This window comes from Rhea americana, unplaced genomic scaffold (genome assembly GCF_003343005.1).
Source record: "Rhea americana isolate MKP2758 unplaced genomic scaffold, rheAme1 scaffold_308, whole genome shotgun sequence".
NCBI classification, from domain to species: domain Eukaryota; kingdom Metazoa; phylum Chordata; class Aves; order Rheiformes; family Rheidae; genus Rhea; species Rhea americana.
Window position 1 is genome coordinate 337715 of NW_028186433.1, and position 25202 is coordinate 362916.

Genomic DNA, 25202 nt, shown 5'->3' on the forward strand with positions numbered 1-25202 from the left:
ATTCACTACCATAGCACAATCCAAATGCAAACCTCAGCTTCTGCTCTCCATCAGCAGGATATTGACATGAAGAACCAGTAAACCAGTCCAGCTACTTTCCTGCAAGGTGAAATGAGGTCATTGCTATTTTTACATACTATGAGATCAGAGAGTGGAAGGATCCAGGCAGAGCCAGTCTTGCAGAGGACGCAAACTTACCCGATCCAAGAAGCAATGCTTCACAAATAGGACACTTCTCCATCTGTCTCAAAGAATAAGTTCCTGAAAGGAAAAAATTCTTCCCTCAATCAAGGTCAGTCCCTTGGTTAGGGGGAAAACTAGTTAATTGACTTACTAATCCAGAGGCACCACTTGCACAGGAAGTGAAAGATACTGAATTGTAAACAACCAYCCAAAAGGCTTTCATATAAATGATAATTTTATTGTAAATAAAACGATACATTGGCCTGGCTTTGCACTGCAAGCCCCCGGTCGGTATATATAGACTACTGGTTCAAGGTCTTCTGCACAATCCAGGTTAAAGCAATTTCTCCCTGCTCTGCACAGTTTTTATCAGTCTTGTATCTGCAGATAACAAGGTCCTTTTCTTCATTTCTGAACTGCCTCGAAGGCTCAGCCACCTTTCTAACTGGGAAATTYAGAGCTGCTCAGCAGGATTTGCTCCTAAACAAGGCTGGAGTTTAAAGACCTGAGGCCCAAACACCACTAAACCACAAAGGACATCTATTCTTCTTTGAAAACTGAAGATGAAAGCTGAATGCTCCCAGCTCCAAGGGCAGGTACCAAGGTGACAGCCACAGGACTGTACATATTCAAATACATAAAAACCTTTCCATCCAGCAGCTATTACCCTAAGCACCAGTCACTGGGAACTCATTCAGCCCCCCACCCTGTATGGCTCTTGATATCTGGCCTTTGCCTACCAGGGAAAGCTTATACAGCAGGGATATGTATTAACTGAAGTTTCACAAGTTATCCTGGCTCTCTTGGCACGTGGAAATTATATGCATCACCTGAGCAGGTACCAATTTCCCTCTGGGTCAATTCGTTTTGGTAACTAACGGCAAAGGGAACTGTTTGCAGCATCTTTGAGCCCTTTGGAATACTACCCCCAAAATATGGGAAAAAAAATGCTGCAAGCCACAGCAACTACGACAGGCAAAGATCAGATTTACTGGAGAACAAGCAAATAACCTGGAATGCACAGAATCGTCACACCAACACCAAAATGCCAATGGTTTGTTTCCTAACAAGCTTAGGGACAGCCGAATCCCCCATTCTCTCAAGCTCCTTTCTAATGGGAATTTCAGACATTCCCCTGCCCAGCTCAGAGTCTCAACTGTTTCAGGAAAATGGTCAGCTATTGGATTCCCCCCCCCATACAGAATAGTCTCCACTTCTGCAGTGCTTTCCATGGATCCCAAGACGCAATATTCCCTGGACGGAACCGCTGAAAACACAAAATGACATTTGGAGTGGACACAAGAGCTTATTGTTAGCCTGGCACTCCTCCTCCACACTAAATGAGTTTATTCCYCCTGCTTTTTTCTTTTCTTTTCTGCTTTTTYYYCCCCCCCAATTCTGCCAGGATAAAGAGGCCACATGTAATTCAATTTAGGGGTGTAATTACATTTATGTCCATTTCAAACTTCTTTGCAGCCAGGGCCATGTTAGGAGACTGTGGTATWAACGTAGGCCTCAAGTTTATTCACCACAGCAGTGGACTTGGGAATCCAGATCTTCCTTTTCCCTAATCAAGAGGGCTGTGAGGAAACAACGAGTGCATTTTGGCTTGGCTCTACTTGTTATAAACCATCAGCAAATTCTCTGCAAAACCAGCTGCTTTTTTTTCCTTTTTTAAATTCATAAAGGCGTCAAATTTATTTCCCATCCTCCCCCCTACCCCGTAACAGTCAAGTCGATATATATAAAAATCACCAAATACGATCTTTTACGATATAAATAAAAAAGTATGAGGCATCACCGTTTACATGATGTAAAAAGAGCTAAAAAAGAGCGATATAAACTACATTCATAAAAGTGCATCTCCAAACATACAAGTAATGCTTTGGCTTGTTCCTGTGCCGAACGGGTGGCATTAGGTCAGGTACTAGAATACAAGAAGTCCAAGCTGGCACCCCATGTTCTCTGTCGCTGTACAATTGCTATTTACTTTCATTAATACAGATTGGAATACAGGTGTATACATGGAGTAGGCACGTTTCAGCATAGGTGGTGGGAACTTCCAAAGCTCTGGGATAGGCCCAGGAGCTCTGGTGGGGAAAGGACTGAGCCCATCGGATGCTCTTTGCTCTGCTCTGGAACAGCCTTCCATGATGCATATGAGGTAAAAGCCACAACAGATCCTGAGGATTTAGTTGCTTTGAAACATTAAAAGTTACACCATTTCCTCATGCCCTATTCTCCCAAAACACAACATATGGGACAGCACGGAAAGATCGCAGACGAAGGTCTCAATTTGGTGAGGACAAGCCAAGGATACAGAGAAACCCATGCAGACAGGACCACTACAGCACATCTGCAGGCTAAACTCTGATGAAGAGAAAATTCCAATCTTTGGTACATTTAGGTGCTAGTTGCAAGGCTTGAAGAGTGCTACTGAGCCCCACCGGAGTGCTGACCACCCTTCTTCCATCAAGACCACAGGAATGATTTCACATTCCTCTGCAGCATATGCAGCCACAGCAAAGTGATGTAAAATGCTCCCTAAAACAGAATAGTAGTGTTATGCCCTCACTTCCCTCCGGTGCAAGTGACAACGAAGTGCAGGCCAAAAGTCAGGCCACATGTCTTGACAATTTGGGATCAAGTTCCAGGCTTTGTAAAGATCAATGGAAGTGCTTTCACTGGAATTAAATAAATTATGGAACAAGGGCTTTCACAAAAAAATTCCCACAAGTGCCTGCAACCTAAACAGTGCATCCTTGTAGTAGTGCAGGAGAGCCTAGAAGTGAAACCAACTCAACACTAGCTTGCTTTCACTGATTATRCATTGCTCTGAGTTTGGCACAGAAAAACCACTTCAGATTGTTATATCCTTTCAGGGCTTTGTTTTTGTYTTTAAATTCAACACATTATTTATCATGTGTTTAAGGAGCTTTGTTTCATTAAAGTCTCCCTTAGCCTGCTACAAGAGTTCACTTAAAATGAACTTCTGTTAATTTTACTGCACTACAAAAGCAATTTTCAAGCTTATTTTTGTGCTATGCGGACTCTTATTACAGTTTCCAATAGTACTGCAGAGCACCTTTAACTCTGCTCTGTAAAGTGAAGCTTTGGCTAATGATAAGTTTGCTTTTCCCAGTTTCTTTTCACACAGACACCTTATAATTAATCCRTGGATCCCCAGTGCTTAAAAAGATACTGCTTTTGTATCTGTGAAATAAGGACTATCAGTGCACCAACCAACATACAATATTTGAGGCCACGAAGCCATCAGGAACTCAATTATCAGAGATGTGGTACACTTGGAACGCAAAATGACTTATATACATTTTGCCAGTACCTCTACGGGGATCTCCGTAGCTTTCTTCTCCGTCAGTTAAGTTTAGAAATACACTAACATTACAAATGCTCCCTAGCTCCCTACCCTTGTTTTACTGTTTGACTTAACTTGTACAAAAACTTATTTAAGTAGGGCCGTAACATTTTATGGAAACATTAAGTGAACACTTGCACATCTGTAAAACAAAACACACACTCTGAAGGGCTGAGCTTGATTCCATCCAACTGTGCCTAAGTAAACTAGTGTCCAGCAAATTCTCCTCAAGGAAAAAAAAAAGCCAAAACATTTTCCTAACTCTTTTTTTTTAGGGCTTGGACTAATGGAAATACATACAGTCTTCCTGAACTTAGTTCTTCGGCCCCAGTTAAATTATCTTTGGTTTAAGGGATGGTAAAAAATTTACCAGCTGAAAAGACAGGTGCAACAGAAAGCTGTCCCACAGAACTCTCCTCCAGAAGGGTTTTGTTTAGAACCAGCAGTCCTAGGGAGATGAAGCAGGAACACAGATCCGTTTGGCTGTGAGGACACAAACTAACCAGCACTGTCGTAATGCTAGAACAGACCAAACTTTGGAAATCAAGCTCTGGATTTTCTAATGCCAGTGGGAGACCCCTTATCTTAGGCCCTCGAGTGATTGCATTCTGCTGAAACTTTTCTGATTATCCTGACATTTAGCTATAAAGACCTCCCTCACCCCTATCCCCAAGTCCATGGTTTCACTATAAAATAACACTATTCACATACTTTTGAATCAATATTTTCTGAACACCTTCAGATGCTGAATACTTAAGAAGAAAAATATATAATTATATAGCGAGCGCATGCTCAATGACACATGGCTTTTTGCTGGATTCTTGTACTATAGATGCCTCGAAAGCCCTAGCAGTCTGGAAAACAGTGACCCACACTGTGCAGCCACTTGTGGAGGGCTGGTCTGGATGGCTGTTGCACATTTCTACTCTGAAGAGTGCAGCTTTTCCAGTTCCCACTTTGGTCCAGATTTCTTCTATGTTCAACCAGTGAGACACTTTTAGATCCCCATTCTTTGGCCTGCAGAAAGCATGCAGCCAGCTGCAATTTCACATCAAGACAGCTAGGGCAAAAATGTAGCTCTGTTTGGACAGCTGTCGGTAGAATAACCATTAGTCCAGCAAACAAAGGTATCAGGCACAAGAGCAGACCCTAGGTTCCTTGGCATCATTCCCCCAAAGGACTAGGACAGCTGAGTTGGCATTTTGAAGATGCAGCACCACAATGGGCAGTTGCAACTAGACCAGACAGGGGCACTGAAAGCCCAGCAGGAGCTGCTAGCAAGGGAGGTAATTCAGTACTGGAGCTGTGCAAACTGATGTCTGAGCAGCTCTTCAGCAGAGGGTCTGTGCCTGGCTTCCACAAAGATTTGCTTTAGAAAGTCCCGGCAATGTTCTGATATGTGAGAGGGAAGCTGGGGGTTGGTTGGCTGGGTGGCAATCTTGAAAATGGCTGCCATGGCTTCATACTCTGCCCAAGGTGGCTTCTCTGTCAGCATTTCCACAACAGTACAGCCAAGGCTCCTGGAAAAGCAGGCAGGAGAGGGGAAAAAAAAAAAAAAAAGAAAGAAAAGAAAAAGTGAGAAACGACTCACACAATGCACAATGTTCAGAGAGAGCTTCCAAGCAGCCAACATCAAGGTATAGCTCTGTCAGAAAACAACTATAAAACAGCTTTTTGCTCAGCAAACCCCTTGTGTGCACAGATTCTCAGCCAGATCTGCTGGCATGGCTGCTTTTTACTACTGTCAGCCTAACTGAGAGCAAAGCACGGAGACAGGGAGGTTGTTTTCCACTGTGGTTCTCACTGCATCCAGAATTGTGAAGTGCCATCTGCCCAGCTCTCTGCTGCTCAAACTCTCAATAAACCCACTATCGTATAAACAGGAGACAACGGGTTCACAAAATCACGTCCCTAAGGCACTGTTTGACCTGGATGGCGTTTCAGGTGCTGCTGCTGCTGTTATATCTCAAAGGCAGTTGCTGAGCTGCAACATAGAAGAGATGCTCTTTAACTAAGATTCAGTAGATCAGAGCTGGTGGTTCTCGCAAATGACTTCAGCAAAATCACTTTTCAGTGCACAGCCTCACAGTGCCAAGGTGGAAAGAAAGCTCTTATCTCCATTCTACAGGAAATCAAGCATCCCATAGAGTCAAAACATAATTAAAATCCTAACAGCTCCATGTAAGCTGAGACGGCAATAAGTTAAAACACTGGCAGGGCAGATGCATCATTACGTTAAGGCAAAACTCCTGGTGATGTTAATAAGGTTTCACAGGCTAATTCAAACCGTGGAGAAAGYGATCTATAGGACAGACAAGGGTGAAACACAAGCAGACCAGGGCTCTGATCCTGGCTTCACCACAGCCTACAAATCTACACCCTTGTAAACTCTTCAAGTGAAGGAACACTTGTTTTGTKTATGTACTGCCATATAAAATTGACTGTTACCAGTATACCTATTTTACAATTGGGAAACCAGAAGATGGGAAGCACGTTCCACCAGTTTCTCCAGCAGACCAGCGGCTGAGCCACCTTTCTGAAGCAAGTGCAACACCAACACTTTCACAGGGAAGATGTGCTTCTGTGGTACAGSAGCAACAGTTTTTTGTTCAAAAAAAGTATTAATTGCTTGCTCAAGGCCACAGATCAATCAAACACAGTTAGTGGACTTCTTACTTCCAGTCCTGTGTTTTCATCACACTGTTCCATTAAAGAGGCAAAACTGCATCTTCTGCCTTTAAACTAAACCTTCCTTTGAAGTGACGTGCAAAGAAAAGGCATATTCTCAGAGGCAGACTTGCATCAATTGCCAAGACAAGGAAGGAAAGGAATTAAATCCAGTGAATATGCAAGAAATAACTTCTTGACAAGATTTAAAATCCAACGTGAAAATTTTACACTGGTTTCCAGCCATTTAAGACTTACTAGAAGAGAGTACAGAAAATGTAAACCATGTGTGCTGAAGTGCTGGGGGTTTGCTCAAGAGCAAGCAGGGATATATTATTGTTTAGACTGATTTATACCGTTTAAGCAGATCCGGTTTCTTTAAGATATTCAGCAAACAGCAGGAATGTTTTTCATGTCAAGTCACTCCAGCAATAACAAATAGCTCACATATTCTGCTATTTAGGAAAAAGAAAATTGGAGAGGGGCCTGCAGCAGTGGCGGAAAGCCAGGTGGCTAGATTTGTTACGTCTTTGAGCCTTTCAGCCATACACGTCCACCCTGGGACTAGTGTTGCACTGGAAAATTCTGACCCCCCTAAATAACGATTTGGATTGTAGGAACTGGAACTCAGCCAACGGCAGCGTCTCTTTGATGGGAATGGACCAATGTCAGCACCAGGAGGAAATCCACAACTGCATCAATCCAGGGGGAAGGGCACGTGCTCCATTCTCTCCCCAAGCATCCCAAATGGGAGAGACTGCAGAACTTAACTCTTTGCAGACGGGGGCAAATTTCAGCTATGTTTCCACTCGCTGCTTCTACAGGAAATACTGTAGGCCTTGCTTTACCATGGAGGTATAAGCACAGCTTTTGTTGATGTCAGTTAGCTTAGTTTTATAAGCTCACCTTTTTAAGGCATCCAAAACTAACATTTTGACACAGAGGACAGTTCTGCTCTTTCCTTTCGATAGAGTTTGTTTCTTATCTATGCCAGTAACAGCATGGCTACAGTTTCCATTCATCCATGCTTCAGGTCATCTCTCTTCTGACCTGTATCTTTTCCGTTATTCAAGGTTTGGGTGTCTTTCCTTGAAATCTTTGTCAACATACTCAAACTCTGTTCCCTTTCATTTCCATAGTGTTATACTTCTCATTTTATAACAAAATGAATAAGATCCTCTCTAAACAATCTTCAGTCTCTTTTATTTACATAGGGGATATAAGAAGGATGGAAAACTTGCATCAGAAGTAGGAAAACAGAGAATCACTATTGCTTACTGCCCCCCAGACTGACACAATAGTTCAAGGGAGGAATGAATGGAAATTGTTACTAGAAAACTAACAGAGTAGTTGGGTACTGACATTGCAAAGCAGAGCCTGCAGCAGGCCACATCTTAAGTTYAGACCAGCTACCTAAATTTGCCTTAATCTGGTCTTGCTTTTAATACAATCGAATTTGGATATACAGAGGACAGAGAATGTACTATATGTCTACGTTATCTCACTCCAGAAAAGCTTTAAATCAATCTATGGATAGAAAATTAAACCCTCACCATACGTCTGCTTTTCTTCCATAGCCCTCTCCACTGATCACCTCTGGGCTCATCCAATATGGTGTGCCAGTGACAGAGCGAATGCCTGTTCCAGACATACAGATTGTCTGCAGCCGTTTGCTGGCCCCAAAGTCCCCAAGCTTCACATTCCCAGCAGAGTCACGGAGAATATTGGCTCCTGAACAAAAAAACAAAAAAACAAAACAAAACAAAAAAACAAACAAAAAAAAACCAACAACAACAAAAAAAAAAGAATTGAGACAGCTGTTTTCATGCAATCCAACTGCTGGATCTGCAGTCTAGAGAGTTGATATCCAACCCAGAAACACCCGTGTTCATGGTATGACTTTTTCCCCCATCGAGCCTCAGGTGACCTGCTAAACATCATTTCTTTACTTTAGGCTGTAGACAAGCCAATTGCTAATGGCTGCAAATGGGAAAAACTTTAGGGGAAAAAACACAAGGAAATTAAGGGGGAGGGGAAATGAGAGCTGAGTCAGCACCATCATTGTTAATGCTGTCTGTAAACAGCTCAGACAGCCTATGCAGGGCCCCCAGGCCAATGGCTCAGCTAGTACATAGCTGTATAGAAAAGGATTTTACTTGGATGCTGTTTTGGTGAATACCCAGCTGACCAAAAAGCAATGGCTAACAGATGTATCTAATTAAACCACTTTGAACTCTTACAATAAACAAGTCAACCTTCACTTTACTTGGTCAGAGGTCCTGAACATGAAACATCAGGAAAACAAGCAAACTTAGAGGATAGCTTGTGTGGACATAAGCTACTGCTTAGACAGCAAAAAACAATTCTTTCAAAGCTGCAAAATGATGGAGAACCCTCTGTTGTCAATATCTGTATGCCTAYGTGAATCCCCTCTGCCCCTCAAACCAAATGCATTTGAGCTATGAGAGAGTTCTACCACTTCACTTCCCCACTGGGAGAGCTGAATTCAGAACGACAAGCCTGTCCACCCAGTATCCAGGAGGCAAATTAAGAGTTTGACTTAGAAGATGGGTACAGGCTAGTGATTTCCAATCTGATAGGTTATTCATTTGGTAGCGAGTACCACAYGATCAGTACACAAGGTGTTATTTAAGAATCAGCAGCTCATTCCCCTTTGCCATCCTAGAGAGGATGCAATGAGGATTTATAGGCAGGCATAAGAGGATATTTTTCTTCCACTGAGAAATCCTCCTGTCCCTCTAGAGCACAGAAAAATCTATACTGTGCCTGCCATAGCTGTTGACATTAGCTCTCAAGGAGACTGGTTGGCTCCATGGGGTTACATTGGGAAGTTCAAGATTAAAGATCAGACAGGCACTACCGGCAAGGTTAGAGAGGTTTCCCACAGAGAGGAGGCAGAACAAACTAGGATAGCCTGATGTAAGCAGGACTGTCAAGAGCGGGCATGGAGCTCTTACGGCAAATGGTACTTCTACCAGCTAAGGAATGGTACATTGGTCAAGTACAGAGGAAATTAGAAGGGAATCCACAAAGGAAAAAGAAGATACCTTGCAAGGGGATAGGGGTAGGAGAATGAAATTCAAGTGGCAACTCAGCCTCATTTTGCTGTGGTGAGAGAGAAAGATGAGAAGTTATAGATGAGCATTCCCTAGGAATTAGAAGCCTTCCTTACTATAACCACCAACTGCCATGCTCTCAGCTCCTGTAGAGAACAGCTCAAGCACTCTTACGCTGCCCAGAATAGCACCCTCTCTAGGAGCAGGACAGAGAGGTAAGACCACAAGGCAGTATTCAAGCAAAGTCATATTCAGAAGCCCCAGCCACGATACTGAGTTCTGAATTCTTGGCTTCCTTTTTCAGAGTTCTCTGAGCACRTGTTATATACATAAATCACCAGCTGATCTCACCCTTTATGTCCCTGTGCACAATCATGTTGCTGTGAAGGTACGAGACTCCCTCGAGAATCTGTCGAGTATATTTCCGGGTTACATTTTCCGTCAGAGCACCATACGCCTTCAGCTGGTCTTTCACTGACCCCTACACCAAAAACAAACAGAAGGAATTGGCATAGAAACGACAAACCACAAGTCTTGCAGTCTCCATTCAATTCCCACGAGTTGAGACTGTGTTATAAATCCAYCCAGCACAGTACTGAATTCTGGCCTCTTCTAAAGCCTTTTTGTGRGGGTCTCAGAGCATCTTGTCCTATGAAGCTCCTTTTTAGAAAGGTAAGGACATGGCTCTATTGCACTGCATGATCTTGCTAATTCAGTTAGTGCTAATTATGAGTTGGCCGAAGTTCTTGGAAGTACTTTGACAGAAGGAAAGAATTGGCTTTAGTGACTAATCAAGAGAATGTATTTCAGGTACAAGACGCTTAAAACAAAAACAAAAAAACCTTGAAGAAGTGGTTTGGGCTGCAGTCGTACAATAAGAAAAGCATAAATAAAAAGAATGTGGTTGTATTATAGCACAGTGTGAGAAGGGGGCGTATCTGAGAGGGCATAAAGTAAATTACATAGGATAATCACTGTAGGATCTAGGACCCTGCTGTTTGCATCAGCTCTTACCCCTGGCATGTACTCCATGAAGATGGTCAAGGTCTTTTCTGCTCGATCCCGTAGGCAGCCATAATACTGAACAATACGTTCGTGCTGGAGATTCTTCAGCAGCTGAATTTCACACTCCAAGGCACTCACTTCCTATGGGTGTTGAAGGAGAAAATAAGGCTCTGGCCCAAGGAAATATTCCATCCCAATAGTTGTGTCCATTTCACCAGCAGGGTAAGAGCACTGCTCATGAGTTTTACCTGAGTCAACCCTATAAATAGCTTCCTCTCTTATTGGCTTCAAAGCATTTGCAGCWATGCACATGAAACTGATTTTCTGCTTTAGTCCTGCCACAGACAACAGGGTATCACAGTGCAAGGGCAAAAAGGCTATCCAAGAATTYCAGATTCCATCCAAGATATTTATTGCCCAGGAAAAGTATCATGTTCTTGCTGAATCCAGAGAATGAATAGGCCGAACATCAAAGGTACTGGAGGATGACAATTTACGGAAAGACGAACGACTATTTCCYCTCCCCAAACTAGTCCCACTCTCCACCCTACAGTTATCTCTGCCACCGATAGCTGCCAGATTCACTTCTCATCTGAAGAGAGGATACAGCTCTTCAAGAACAAGGACCTGGCCACTGCAGAGATCACAAAACCAGAGGAAAAAAGCTTAATGAGGCCAAACTGATAGTTTAAGGTATGGAGTTTCAGTGCCTTCAAAACACATTCCAGCCTGTTCTTCCCTGGCTCAGAGTTGCTGTCTGATTTACAGCAGAGACACGGTGTAACTCAGAACTCATCAAGTTAGAACTTCTCTTGGCACCAGTCTCACAATTCACAATCAGAATAATTAAATCTTCATGGATCAGTTATTTCAGATCAAAGTGAATTTGTTTAATATTGGGAAACTGATACACTGTTGAAACACTGGCAAAGAACCTAACAGCCATTCCAGCTGCATTCACTGCGCAAGCGGTAGTGGGCTAGTCTACACTTTCACCCAAGGTGTCCCTTCCCACCTYCACTGCTTCTAATGTGTTGTCACACATCACCGTTCTTGATTTACACATGATAGTTCAGTTTGTTTAAAGGATAGAGAAAATTTAGAAGCTAAAACAGGTACCTGATTAATTGGTATACTCTATCCAGGACCTACGATGTAAGCCCATAAAGTGGGCTCTGCAAGTGCATGCAACTTTTTATTAAAAAAAGGGGCAGGGGGAGAGTCTTACTCTTCCTGAGTTTAGTTTCACTCACATCCATKTCTAACCAGGAACACAGGGCAGTCTAGTATTCCTCAAGTAAACTGGCAACAAATCAAAAAGCTGAGAATGGAGAGCCAAAAATGAAGCCAGAAAATGGATATTAGTTTCAGGCTGAAGTTAATAATACAGAAAAGTAATTTTTAAATAACTCCTATAACTCTTCACATGACTTGAAGCCCTAGTACAAACTAAAGCWTATGCCAGCTTTCGAGGACAGACAGATAAAGATACATTACAGGATCTCAAAGTCTGTATAAYGAAGTTAAATAGCTCTGAAGAGAATTACCTTGCTTGTTTCAGGACTCTCTGGGTCAAATTGGACCTGCTTAGCTGCAAGCTCTCTGCCTGTGTCCACATCATARCACAAGTACACACGACCAAAGGCACCCTGGCCCAGCAGTTTTCCTCGTCGCCAGTTTATCGGAGCACTAGGAGCTAAAAAACASGGTAATAATTTCCCTTTTTACTGTTTTACCATGCTATTGAAAGAACACTGTGAGCATTGCAAAAATCAATCCCCATCATGCTGGAACTGAAACRTATACTTCGCAGATGAAGAAACAGAGACAAATGCGAAAGGGACTCTTCCAGTATCGGGGAGTTAGTGGGAGAACTCTGAACAGAATCCTGCAGTCCAGGCTCCCCGRCCGTGCTGACTAGTGTCCTGAGAAAACAAAACTGCAGAACATTTGGCAAAGATAACTACAGACAGGTTCTAAGCTATTCAACGAGGTTAGTGTATTTTCATTCCACTATTTCARGAGAACATCACTATCCAGAGATGAGGCAGCAATTAAATAGGATCTTCTGACCCTTGATCTGTAGTTATCATATGCACGGAATGAAGAGCTGGATCAGCCTTGTTAAACCAATCCCATCCAGCTGGGAATGAATATTAAGCTTCTAGGACAATCTGAAGGACATCATTTTTGAGTACTTTGCCAACAACTGGTTATTCTGGAGTTCCTTCTCTTAGAGAAAGGATTTCACTGTAAGGCTGTTTCTGCAGCAACAAAATCAGAGATCATAATTCCCAATAGAAAGTGATATGGTAGAGGCCGTAATRTAAGTTAGTGCAGATATCTTCATCGCATGCTGAACGGACTATAGTAAAAATATACACGAGAGCAGGCTAAGGCAGCCATCTCCAATACCCCAGCAGGAGGTTATATCAGCATGGAATTATGAGTTCTTATTATTCTACTTTACTGGCCACTATGTACTGTACAAACAGCAGTTCCCTGATCCAGAGATTAACACCTGAGCCCAGTTTTCCACACTGCACTTTATCCCAAAGCATACTGTTCAGAGAGCTGTGTTCTAGCTCTAACTTTGAAAAATGACACTACCAGGCACAGCACGATGCTTCCAAATACGTTGTATCTAACAAGAAAWTGTAAAAACAAAGACAGGAACCAGCCATCTGGACAGTGTGAAAATACAGAAGGGCTGAGAGATTAGCTTTGCCACCTCTAATTTAGGCAGATTTACTGCCAGTCAGTGTTTTAGTGTATTTGTTGCTTACTCTGCTGGCTTAATATCTTCATTTTCATCTTTAAATTACTGTAGAGGATAGCTGAAGTTCATTAGTAATGACTTATGATTTTATTATTTATTTATTTTTTTTAAGGTAACAGGTTACCAAAAAAAACAACTCAGAGAGGCTATTAATATGAAAGTAAATCTTTCTACTACGGAGCAAGTGAAATAAACACAGTCCTTAACTTGTAACATAACTGTAATCCACAAGTCTGACTATAAGAAGTTAATGTATCAAGAAAATAAAACAAGCTTGTCTGCTTTTTAAGAACCCTGTACATCACCTAGATCCAATCGAGTTCAGATTTTCTACTTCTTAGCTGAATTTCCAATGTTTTCTAAAGGAAAGGCCAGCTCCCAGTGCAAGACTATACACAGACAGACCACAGCTGAGATAACCACTAAGGAAGAAATAAGGGCTTGGGTGTTTTGTTTTTTGTTTTTTTTTTTTTTTTTTTTTTTTTCTTGAGACTACAAAGTATTTTTAAAACTACATGTTCTTATTTAGTGACTATTAAACTATTTCAAGCACAACCAACCCCTAAAATACCTCTTACACATTCATGTTACTATGGGCTACCATACAACTTTCTAAACCTTATGAACAGAATGTTAGGTAGCAGAAAACAGCCTGGTTACACAAATTTGGAAATGCTTTACTAGCAACACTTTCCTTCCTCCACTGCTGCTAGATCAAGGATTATACAGGAAGAAATCACCAACTTCTAAACCAACTCAACTCCCAGTAAGGTAACCTATCTCATAGGCGAGCCAGAATCATGGCTCAAAGCACATGAAACGTGGTTTTGAATGGCTTGCTTAAAACAAACCATAGCAATACATTGGGTCTGGGATTCATCTCTAACATATCTCTCTTGCCTCTAACCCCAGGAGGCCTCTCCTCCAGCACTGGGACTATTGCTTACATTTAGTGGGAATATTCCTCTCCTGTACAGCAAGGGCATTTTCGCTGTCTGCGCTCCGCAAGCGCCCCCGGGGGTCCAGGTACTGCAACGCCAGGCCCAGGTTTTCCCCATTGGTGCTTAAGGAACGACTTGAAGGCACCAAGGTGAAAAGATTTCCTTGGTGACGCCGTATCCGGGGAAACGTCCTCCGGCCTGAAGTGATAAAGATTAGAAAGGAAGAAAAAAATAAAATTTCTAAATAATATGCTTATAAATGGGAAACGATAGACTGTGTGGTTAACATGTCTCAACCTACAAACAGTATCCAGGAACAAAGATTACGATAACCCATACTTCCTATGGAAGTCAGAGAAATTAATTTCCACAAAATTACCCAAATGACAGTTAAGCCATCTGACTAGCACGGGATGTGATCCTTTAAGTCACTAGTATTTTATATTAAAAAAACCCAAGAACATCTAGCTGGTATTGCAAATTAGCAAGCATAATGAATCCCTGAGGTAGGAACCCACTACGTTTCATCGAGGCTTGTAAATACGCTCACTGTTCAACTCTGCAGTCACTCATCAGGCTGGATAACCTCAGAAAATGCAAAGTACACAAAGAATTACAAAAGGTCATTTGGGCTGCTATGAAGATGCACTGTCACACATAGCAGCATCATCTCTGGCACCAACTGTGCACGCAAGGCTTAGGGCCCAGCAAGGCTCTTCAGGTAGGAGTTACACTTCCCCTGGAGACCGCCACTGCCTCCCCTTCTTTGTCAAGCCTGGAATCCAAGTCTGAAAAAAACTCACCGTCATTGTAGTCTTTGTGCTGCATGGAGACGTTGTAGCGCCGAGGGTAGGTCCCACCTTTCCCCGCTTTGTCATAGATCTGATTCTCGCGATCTGGAAGTAGAGACAGCAAGTGAGGCTTCTGCAAAAAGTATACAAGTCCTAATGACAGAATACTCCTGTAACAGCAGGTTTTTTACGGAGAAGTGAGAAATTAGTAACCTGATAGCTTTTCAATCAACCTATGCCCAATTCTTTTATTTATACAATTCTAGTAAACAATGGGGCTAGTCAGCAAAGAACAGAAAATGTCCAAACACTCCTCATACTGGATGCTGACATACCTGAGAATTCCTGTCTGTTATCAGGAAAGCTTTGTGCCCTTGACATCCGTGACTTCCGAAAAGAAGGGCTATTAAAGAAAGAAGCCAAAAATAAGCTTTGCCAGCTGTTTACTGGGAAGAAACCTACAGGCTTTAAATACAAGCTAAAATATCTGCACRTTGGTAATGGTGATTCTCAAATCCRAGCCCCTGCGATAAATTAACCCCACACCTGGAAGTTGCGCAAAGCCCCAGCTAACCAGGCTCAATTTTCCAATGCTAATAGTCATCCTTTCTGTCGAGTTTGTGCCATTTAACCAGTGGTACTCAGCATATGGCTTGAGACMCAGTTTTCCTGCAGTCACATCTAATAGAAAATTAAAACTAAGGCTAAGAGGAAGAGCAAAACAAGATACTGCTTGCAGCATACTGCTCACAGGCCAGTAAAGAATGGGACCACTGCTGCAGGTGGTTTTCTATGAGGGATAAAAGTTCCTGTCCTGAAAACTTGTGCTCACTTTCCTTTCTACCAACAGCAGATGGGTCTAAATACAAACACTGCTTACGACATCAATCCCTTGTGTTTCTCCCCAAAAAGCAGAGCCCTTTAGGCAAGAATAAGTACAACTCCTTGGCTGGCAGAAGGCTTTCAAAATCTCCCAAGAGATTACACAAATTTAGTCTGGGCAAAAGCCAAATTATTTGCTTTTATTTATTTATTTATTTTCTATCCAATGTAAAGAGAGTGAGCCTGATCCAACTTTTAGACTCCCAAATGAGATGCTTTTCTGGCTACACAAAGATTACACCCTCTCCCACAAGGAACAACCAAGAAGGCTTTTTTTTTTCCTTTTTCTTTTCCTTTTCCTTTTTCTTCATTTCAGGCAAGGAAAGGGGAGAAAGGGACAGGTAACATAAATTAATTACCTCAAAAGCAAAACAAAAGAACACACATACAGGTTAACTGTAACTGCTTCCTTGTGACTCCATAAACTCTTGTGAATGGCTACAAAACTAAACCTCAAGTGCTTGACATAAAACTATACRCTACCTCTAGACATCAGTTTGGAGGAGTCTTAAAACTACAGCTAAAGCCCGATATTCCAGGTGCCAGGAAGGCACAGCTGCAGTTCAGGTTAGCAGGACCTACAGTTGGTCATTAACACCTGAAGCTACACCCGTGCCTCCCCTCCCCCCCCCAAATCAAACACTACAGGGGAGAAAGTTCAGTTTTATGCCTTCTAGATTCCTTACATTTGATTTGTCTGTGTGAAATTACACTCTTCTTAGGGCTCCATATATAATCATAAACTGGACATTTCAGGTTAAAAATTTTACATGAGAGACACCTACAAATTCATATTCTTCCTTACACACACATTTAAATGTTCAAGGGCAGCACTGTTCCTAATACCTGTACAATATCAGCACCATCAGCAGCAAAGAAAAGGAAGAGAGGGATCAAGAGCATATTAGACTGAGACAAGCAGAACTCCCTCATTTGCCTTTGAAATTAATGTTACATCTTGTAGGACATAGGAATCTAGCGTAATGAAATATATTTCTGCATCTTAGAATAGTTTTTTAGATTTTTTTTTTAATGAACAAGTACAGCCTTGTCTTAAAGGGATTTAAGTATGCTGCAGCCAGATGTTCTCAGAGTCTAGGCTCCACACGAACGGCACTCTTTAGAACTTCATATTTATAACACAGAACTACTGAAGCACCAGTTTGTTGATACAYGGTTTTGCCAGAAAATAAAACAGCCTTAAGATGTAGTTAATTCTAAGAAAGATATTGGGATATTGGGTAGGAAATAAGATCCTGTTTCTCTCCAAGAAAACTTATGGGATGGAAAACAGATTTTTACATAGGTACAACTGGCATTTCAATTTGAGCCCATGTAAGTTTCTTTTGGCTTGTATGTTTGTACCTGTCTGCTGACCTGTCCAAGGACTGACAGCTTCCCGACACAGAGTTTTCAGCACTGCTTAACGGGTCCAGCATCTGCAACACAAGAGAAGTCATATGGTAACATCAGCTCAGTCTAATGCTTAGAAGAGGCCGTGCAAGAGGATCAGAGTCTGCTACTGCTTGCCTGAAGGATGCACAGATAAAGAGGGAAGTCTAAAGCTGTTTAGAATTAACATTTTTCCTTTATCTCTCACATAATTTGTTAGAGTAAAGGACACATCACGTTTGAGCAATCACTCTGCTTCAGATGATGTGAACGTGATGGTTCAAGTTGGCCTGTGTGCTAGGTTTTAATCCCAAGTGACTTCAGGAACAGAAACTGCTGTCCCCACCTGCAAGTTGGACTTTGGCCTTATTTCCTACTTTTTAAATAGAGATCGCAATTCCAAATGCAAGAGGGTCATATCAACCTGATAAAAGGAAATCTGAGCATATACATATAACGCATACCAAAACTGCAGGGCTCATTTAGAGGTGGAAAGACAAGGCACAATATGCATAGCAACTGCTTCTGGTAGTCCGGAAAAGGCTTTGCATTTACATATAGGCAATATTAGTAGCTGCTAATACAACTCCAGCTACTGAACATCCTGGAGTGAAAAAGAGGGCCCAGAGAGTAGCAGCAAATTCCTTAATAGCTATACTTATTTTTCTTCACCCTAGTGCTCATACTCACACATTGTTCATTGGTTTCTGGGATGAATTCGCCTTCGCTGTTTATGCTGGTGTAGGAACCCTGACGAGCAATGCGCTGTTGCCTCTCTGGAACGTACCCAGGGGGTGGTGAACTTCGGCCTGTGTTCTGGGAACCTGGGCCAGAAAGGAGGACATTTGTGGTATATATGCTTATCAAAACGAGATGTACAAACATGTGCATAAAGTCAAAGTATTCACCTCTACTGCTTGAACAAAATGATCACAGCAATTCTGGAGTGAACCTCACAGCCTGCACAGAAACAGGACTGAGAGGCACAACATCAAAAAGTGGGGAAGACTGCGAAGATTGCTGGTGAAGCTCATAGCAGAGCAGTCACCTACCTTTACCTTCTTCTGCCCAACACTCCAAGCATAATTTGAGCATCTCAGGAAAGGCAGACTGGAATCTGCCAAGACTCCAGGAATCCTTGGCTATCTAACAGGGGAATAAACTTTGCTTCACTGCTAATCTCCACTAAGCACAACAGTTGTCAAGGTAACCAACCTTATATCCTGATTATAAGTTTGCCTCAACTAGTATCACTTACCTTGAATGACAGTACTGTCCCTGCTAGTTATCATCAGCTGAGCTGATTATACAGGCACTGAGCAATTTAAATATCCTACAGGAGCACTGTATTACCTTTGTAAATACACCCAACAATCTCTGTCTTACTGTGTGAAACTAGAACAGTACAACCAGCTTGGGAAACAAACACAGAGATCCGTTTTGCAGTTTTTGAGATGAGAGCTAGAAGGACAGAGAGTACATTTAGGAGCAGAAAGTTGAGAAAAACATCTTAGTCATCTGTTATGGTACTAAGGAGTTTTTTTTTGCGCTACCTACTGAGATGAGCTTGACCCTTAGCATTTCTTTACTCCTTGCAGATCTTGAAGGTGCTACTTTAGAAACAGGAAGGCACAAAACCTTTTATTTGCAGTGACCTATYGACCCACAGCTCCCACCAAGACAAACTGTGAGTGCCAGGAAATGCTGAGGTCCAGCCAATCTACTCAAGGTCACTCATGAAGTCAGAGATGGACTTTTAAGATCAATTCTCAAGCTATGCKCTTCATGATGCTGTCTTTAATTAACTGTGTGTACTCAGGTGCTCTGAAAGATGGGTAAAGACCAGCAAACACTCTCCCAAGGAAAATATTTTYTACAGAAATTGCTGTAATAAAGAGGGAAGGCAAACACTGGTAGAAGGCTAACCAAAAGCCAGTTTATGCATCTTTCRAGAAGTGCAGAATGAAAAACACAGYGGCACACATTGGTGTGCGCAGGATGGTGGACTGCAGGCAAAAATCTGTTGCTTAGAGTCACTACCTGATTTTCCAAGTAACACTCTGGGGCTCACGTGATACTACAAGCCAACCGGGGGGAAGATAAACAAGAGAGCGTGCTTTGTGGCTGCACTGAGTCATGGGAGCACACTTTCACTCTTTCCGATACAATGCCATGGCTAGCTGAAGGAAGCCCAAGTCCTGCTGGCGTCAGCCCAGCCGCTATTGTGGAAAGGCCACCATCACTGGGCAGGAAAAGGAAGTCGGCACTAAATCAATGTATATCAAAGGAAGTGAGTGGAAAAAACACAAGTGCTGCCAGAATGCTTAGCAACTTTTTTTTTTTTTTTTTTTTTTTTTTAGAAGTCATTTTAATTCCAAACCTCTGAATTGGTGACAGCAGGCTTGAGGCCCGTCCACTTCAGGGTACAGGAACTACACAGGTATATCTTCTATGCTTTTGTTGAACGCTGTTTTCAACTTTCACTTCATCATGTGGTATGAATATGAAAGTTTCTGTGCCTGAAACTCTAGGAAACTGGTGCACATTCTCTTTCCAAAATTGAAGATAGGAAAAAGAGAAGGAAGAAGGAATTGATTTAAGACTGATCTATTGCCAAAATACTGTCGGACCTCTGACAGAACTGGAACCTTTCTGGACCTCTTAATAAGGTAGCAGTCTGCTACTTTGACATGTTCATCAAATAAATAAAATTCACGCTTTCTTGACTGATGAATGACAGACCTATCAGAAAGTGTCCATAAGCAGAAAAAAGAGAATAGAGATTGTGCAACAGCGATACAGAAGGGGCCCCTCATTACTATACAGTTTACCCACGACAGGCACACAGTACAGTCTGTTAGCTTTGGCGTCATTATTTGGATACCTTAGAATGCCAATAAAGGAGAAAGATTTTTTTTTTTAAATAAATATTTTTGGCATTGAATTTGTCTGTGAAAAGAAGAAATGTAACATTCAGACAAGCACAGATATCACTGCTTTCTCTCTAGTTCTGCGGCATGTTGCTCTAGTTTAAGTTAATAAGCACACACAAAAAAAAAAGGGAAAAGGATGGGAAAACAGCTTTCTGTACCTATCTCAGGCATGTACTTCGCAAGCTTTCAGCATATTTTTGTTTGCTACTTCCCAAAAGCACACTGAATAAAAGGGGATCAACAGACTCTAGACGAGATTCAGACATACTTGCTAGACAAATCTAACAGAGAGAACTACTAGTTTAGTTCTCAAGTGCTTCTCTGCTGAGCTTCCTCTGCCAGTTAGTTTTGGTCAGGACAGTGTGGATCTGACTCCTGTTTACACCACTCAATATGGAGACTATTGGTTCTAATTTCACCAGATTTATTTGGCACTAGGATTGATTTGCAAATGTTAATCTGAAATCCTGTTAGGATTACCCCTCAAGTTTACAGCTGATGAAACTGAGGCATTTCTCTTCCGCACAGGGAGCCGGTTTAGAGCTTGGAAACAAATCAGTGCCGACAGCTCCCGGCTCCTGGTACCAGCCTCGTGACTCCCGCACCTATCACCTGAAGCAGCGGGTCTGATAAGCAGAGGCTGGTTTTATTTCATTTGTTTGTTTTAACAGATATTTTAGGGCTTCTGTTTCCAGCAAACTTCAGCTTTTCTCACTTTTMAGACAAAAGTCATCTACACTGAACACCACGTTAGGGTCTAGCTTTCACAGTGCAGATCCCTATTACAGCTCACCTTCTACCTGSTGCTTCACTGCACGCTGAAGTTCCACACAAAGAAGCCAGATTCTAAACCACAGACTTTTTTTTGTTGGACCCAAATATCTTAGAAGTCTCAGATGTTTTAGTTCTTCCATATAAGAAGTTTACAGCTTTGACCTTCTTTCATCCACAGATTTGCGAAGAATGTTATAGTTATACAAGGGGATAATGCAGACAAATTGAAACAACTCAGCCAGATCTACCACAGGTAAAAGCCTTAAAAATAAACATGCTTGTGCATGGCTGCTCTGAATCAATGTACTAAATGCTGCATTGTATGTTGTGTAAGCTGTACACATGGTTAGTAAGCCCTTCCTGTAAAATGCTAAATGCCTTAACTTTAGAACAAGTTATGAGAGTTGATAACACTTGGCAATCACAGATTTAGATCTGCATTGCAGGAGTCTTACATGGACCTTTCCACTGAATGCAAATTCACTAAGCTAACAGAAACACAAAGGAAGAGGCAGAGGCACACATAATTGACTTTTGTTATTGTTTTTTGTGCTGCTGCACCAGCCACTGATCATGTCAACCTTGCGCTCTAGTCCTCTGCAAAAGGTAAGGGAACTCACTACGTAGCACACTGGTTGGATATGCAGTGTCAATTCCTGTGCTACCAGTGAAACACTGATTAGAGGAGCTAGTACAGCTTCCAAAGCCCAACATATTAAAAAAAAAAAAATCGTGAACTGAAATGGCCAATCTAAATAAAAAGGCTTAATGGACTCACGTAAGCTTTCCAAATATCTAACCTCAATGAAGCTGGCTGTAGGACATCCTCTCTAGCAGCTCCTCAGCTGTTCAACAATTTAGTAAGGAACTTTGAAACATTCTATCATAAACACATTTAGAGCCTTTGAAAATGAACTGCCTTGTCCTAGAATAACCTTTCAATTTCTCAAGGGTTTCATAAATGCTGTATCACAAACACTAGTGCCCAAAATATATGTTTCACAAAACAAAGAGAGCAGAAGCAGCAAAAATACTCACTGACAGACAGATGCCTACTTCTAGGTTCTGGCTGCTGATAGGGTGTGTTCACATCCCCCACCGATTGGGAAGTTTTAATTCTGACTTGTTTGGGCTGTCCAGAATGGGGTGAGGAACTGGTCTGTTGAGTAAAATGAGAAAAAGAAAATGAGACGGAGGAGCTCAAGCAGTCTGACCACAGTTTCAAAAATATCATTATGTTTAGTAGCAAGCGAAATGTAATGGAGAGACAGCCCTAGAACCTGAAATCTTATTTCACAGAAGAGAAACAATAAAGGCAGAATAAGCTTCACAATCACTGTGTAAAACAGGAGTCAAACAACTAGAGCATGCTCCCCTCCAGCCTGGAACCGAATGCAGGATTTACGAGTCTCAGTGTTTATCTTCCATTAGCAAGTGTCCGTGAAGCCAACAGGAAAGGGGCCTGTATCACGCTTTGAGACCAAGCCATGGAAGAACCTACAGTTGCTGTCAGCCATCTCAGCTGGCAGAGATAAGGGGTGAATCTTGCATTCTTGCTGAGGCATTTAGATAGCAATCTGATTCCTCACGATTTTTAGAAGTAAGCTGGCAACTGCAACACTCTAAGCAAAAATAAATTCCAAAAGGTTTACAAATGCAAAGTTTGGAGATGTGAAAATTAACACTGCCTGTGTTGCCTTCATTCATCCCTCCCTGAGCTTAGGTGCTRATAAGCTAATTAAAGGCTATTTTTCTACGATGCCTTCATCTCCTTCTGAGCAGAAAGTAGAGTGAAAGGAGGCATGYCAAAGGACTCCTGCCTCATTTGTTGAGAAGGATGGAAGGGGTGACTCAAGCATGCTTTTTAGGAGGGAGGATGGCTTTGCAATTATGCTGCCCAGGAGGATTTTTGCCSTGGCAGTACCACAGGTCTGCCACAGAAAAACTGCAAGGTTTAAACCAGACTCCACTGGGTGCTCACCCAGTGATATTTAAGACTGCAGCTTCAGGCAGCTAACACCTCTGCGGTGCACTCTCCATGGACAGTACAGGGTACTTGTGCTCTTAACACGGGACTGCATTTCACTGTAAATATGGACCCTGATCATGGATTWTCCGAGTATGAGTCAAAGAGCTCTGAACATACAAAACACTGTGGCTTCMAATCTCCCTGAAGCAAATGAAATCCTATGCATGTTGCAGTGGGCACTTAGTAGTAGGGGATGCTTTTGATTTTAATCTTGCTGTCCCAATGTACCTAGTTTTACAAGACAATACAATATTCCCTTTCTCTCATGGGTTGTAGAAATTTAATTAATGCTTGTAAAGCACTCATTTTGCTGGGATGAACAGAGTCAAGAAGACCCTGAGGAAATAAATGCCGACTGCTGAAAATCATTTGAATAGGATGTGGTAAATAAGGTGTGAGGCTGTACAATGGAAAAGGTAAAATACTGCATAGTGCTTGTAAGCACAAACTCTCTTGCTCAGAATARGAGAGGGTCTGTCTTAAAAACGAGTCTTTAATTGCACAAACTATCTTAAATAAACTCACAGGGGCTGAATAAAAGGGGTACAGGTCACACCATTTACATTGGTAGTCTAGTCCTAGATCTCTCTAGGTGTTCAACTCAACCAGTTCTTCCCATTAGTTTCTAAGCAGAAAGAAAGGACTGAAGACAAAAGTAAGTAAAAGCACAAATGAGTCGCACCAAGAGGCACAGGGAAATTAATACGAATGGTATTCACAAACACAGACTCTCAGTACAAGTCACACAGCTACTGCTGTGAAGTTAATTTTTTTAATGTACATATTTCTGCCAAACTCTCAGTTACCTTTCCATCCCCAGAAAAAGAAAAGAGCACAACCAAAACAAAATCTGCATCCTGTACTTCAGGAAAAATAATGCTTCCCGCTCCCTCAGTGGGATGAGATCATGCAGCCAAGAAGCCTCCTTCAGACTTGTGGGCTTTTGCTTTATCACATGTAGGTCTCTCCTGTCAGGCAACTCAGAGATGAAGAGGAAGTCAGAGGAGAGGGGGGAAACAGTGGCACTTACTGAAAACTTCGCTGTTTGTTTCTGCTTTGAGCAAGAGAGGAAAAAACAGCTAATAAAAGGCCAACACCACAGTACTGGTTACTGGCTGGTGCAGGGAAGAGATTTACTGTTTATTGTAGGACAGCTTTGCTGGCCTGTGTGAAGTTTGGATAGTATCATTTAACATCCATGTTGTAGCCTGAAGACACTGAAGTTAGAGGGCTGTAAAAAAGGATTGTTTTACAGTATCATAGCAAAAGTTGAGGCCACCTTTTACAGAGCATTTCCTGACAACACAGAACATAAGTCTGGCTATACTAGGTCAGATCAAAGTCCCTCTTGCCAAGTATTGTCTTGAGAACAGCCAGTAGTGAATGTGTAGGRAAAGGGCATAGGACAAGGAAAAGCACGAACCCCTCTCCTATATCCTTCCAGCTTCTGGCATTCAATCATTTGGGAAAGTGCTGTTAATACACCTGAAGGTGTTTATATTTCGATTAACRTGGATTAGCAAATTCAAAAATAATGAGAAGTATATCTAATTTCTCTTGATAGTTCCAAGAATTACAGGTGTGATTCTTCCAGGGACCTGAGCCCTTAGCCTGYAGAACATGAAAAGGGCCGAAACAAGCTGCTATCAACATAGCTTTCAAGATCAGGGTAGCTTCTTGTGTCATACGATTCAAGAGAATTTGGCAATTTGCAAATAAAATATCTAAGCAATCAAGGTCTTTGGCTTTAAAAGTTGTATGACCTTAARGCTGATAGAAGACATAGGTTTAACAGTCTCAGTTGACAAAGTTYTCCAGCTGCAGATCAGCAATAAGAGAAACTTCCGACACTTTCTGCCTTGCTCAATTCTCAGTTCAGTTCACTCTCCGAAACAGGCAGCTTTGGGAGCCTCACATAAAGACACAACTATTGATGTTATGATCTTTTCTGCATAAAAGTGAAAATGACATTGAAACTCATTGCCACAGCTCCCTGTGCCAAAGGAAAGTGAACAAGACAATCAAATTCATCTTAGCTGTGAATATGCTTCATCATCAGGTAAAAGCAACTTAATTTCTACAGAGTAAGGCCGGATTCAGACCAGTAAACTACAGATAGGAAGAAAGTCATTAGGAAGTGTCCTGAGGTTTCTCATCCAGAAAAAAAGTATTAATAACATGTCTTCAAGAAAGACTTATGCTTTCTTAAAGACAAGATTATTACAAGCAGTTTTGACACTATGCTATCAATCAAAACTATAAAAAGCTCTCTGTGAACCAAACTCATTAAGTGCTTTTTGGATACTGTCATTGAGTAGTCTAGATAAATGTCCTTTATAATTACATTTAAAAAAAAAATCTCTGTTTAATGTT

The 25202-nt window shown here is 41.8% G+C and overlaps 1 protein-coding gene across 2 annotated transcripts in view; it reads right to left on the reverse strand.

Annotated features, from left to right (window-relative positions):
* Positions 1–400: 400 nt before the first annotated feature.
* The window catches only part of MAP3K3 (mitogen-activated protein kinase kinase kinase 3), a 42602-nt gene continuing 17800 nt past the window's right edge, over positions 401–25202 (reverse strand). The window contains exons 7-17 of one of the 2 annotated variants that reach the window (XM_085309941.1): positions 21839–21959; positions 17784–17917; positions 17079–17140; positions 15155–15222; positions 14832–14924; positions 14035–14226; positions 11856–12004; positions 10318–10449; positions 9655–9784; positions 7780–7957; positions 401–5079 (exon numbers count right to left, since the gene is read on the reverse strand). In XM_085309941.1, the coding sequence (XP_085166067.1) occupies positions 4851–5079; positions 7780–7957; positions 9655–9784; positions 10318–10449; positions 11856–12004; positions 14035–14226; positions 14832–14924; positions 15155–15222; positions 17079–17140; positions 17784–17917; positions 21839–21959 (1488 nt within the window). In that variant the 3' untranslated portion in view covers positions 401–4850. Of the gene's footprint in view, positions 5080–7779; positions 7958–9654; positions 9785–10317; positions 10450–11855; positions 12005–14034; positions 14227–14831; positions 14925–15154; positions 15223–17066; positions 17141–17783; positions 17918–21838; positions 21960–25202 lie in introns of both variants that reach the window. The other variant, XM_085309940.1, reaches the window with a different exon arrangement.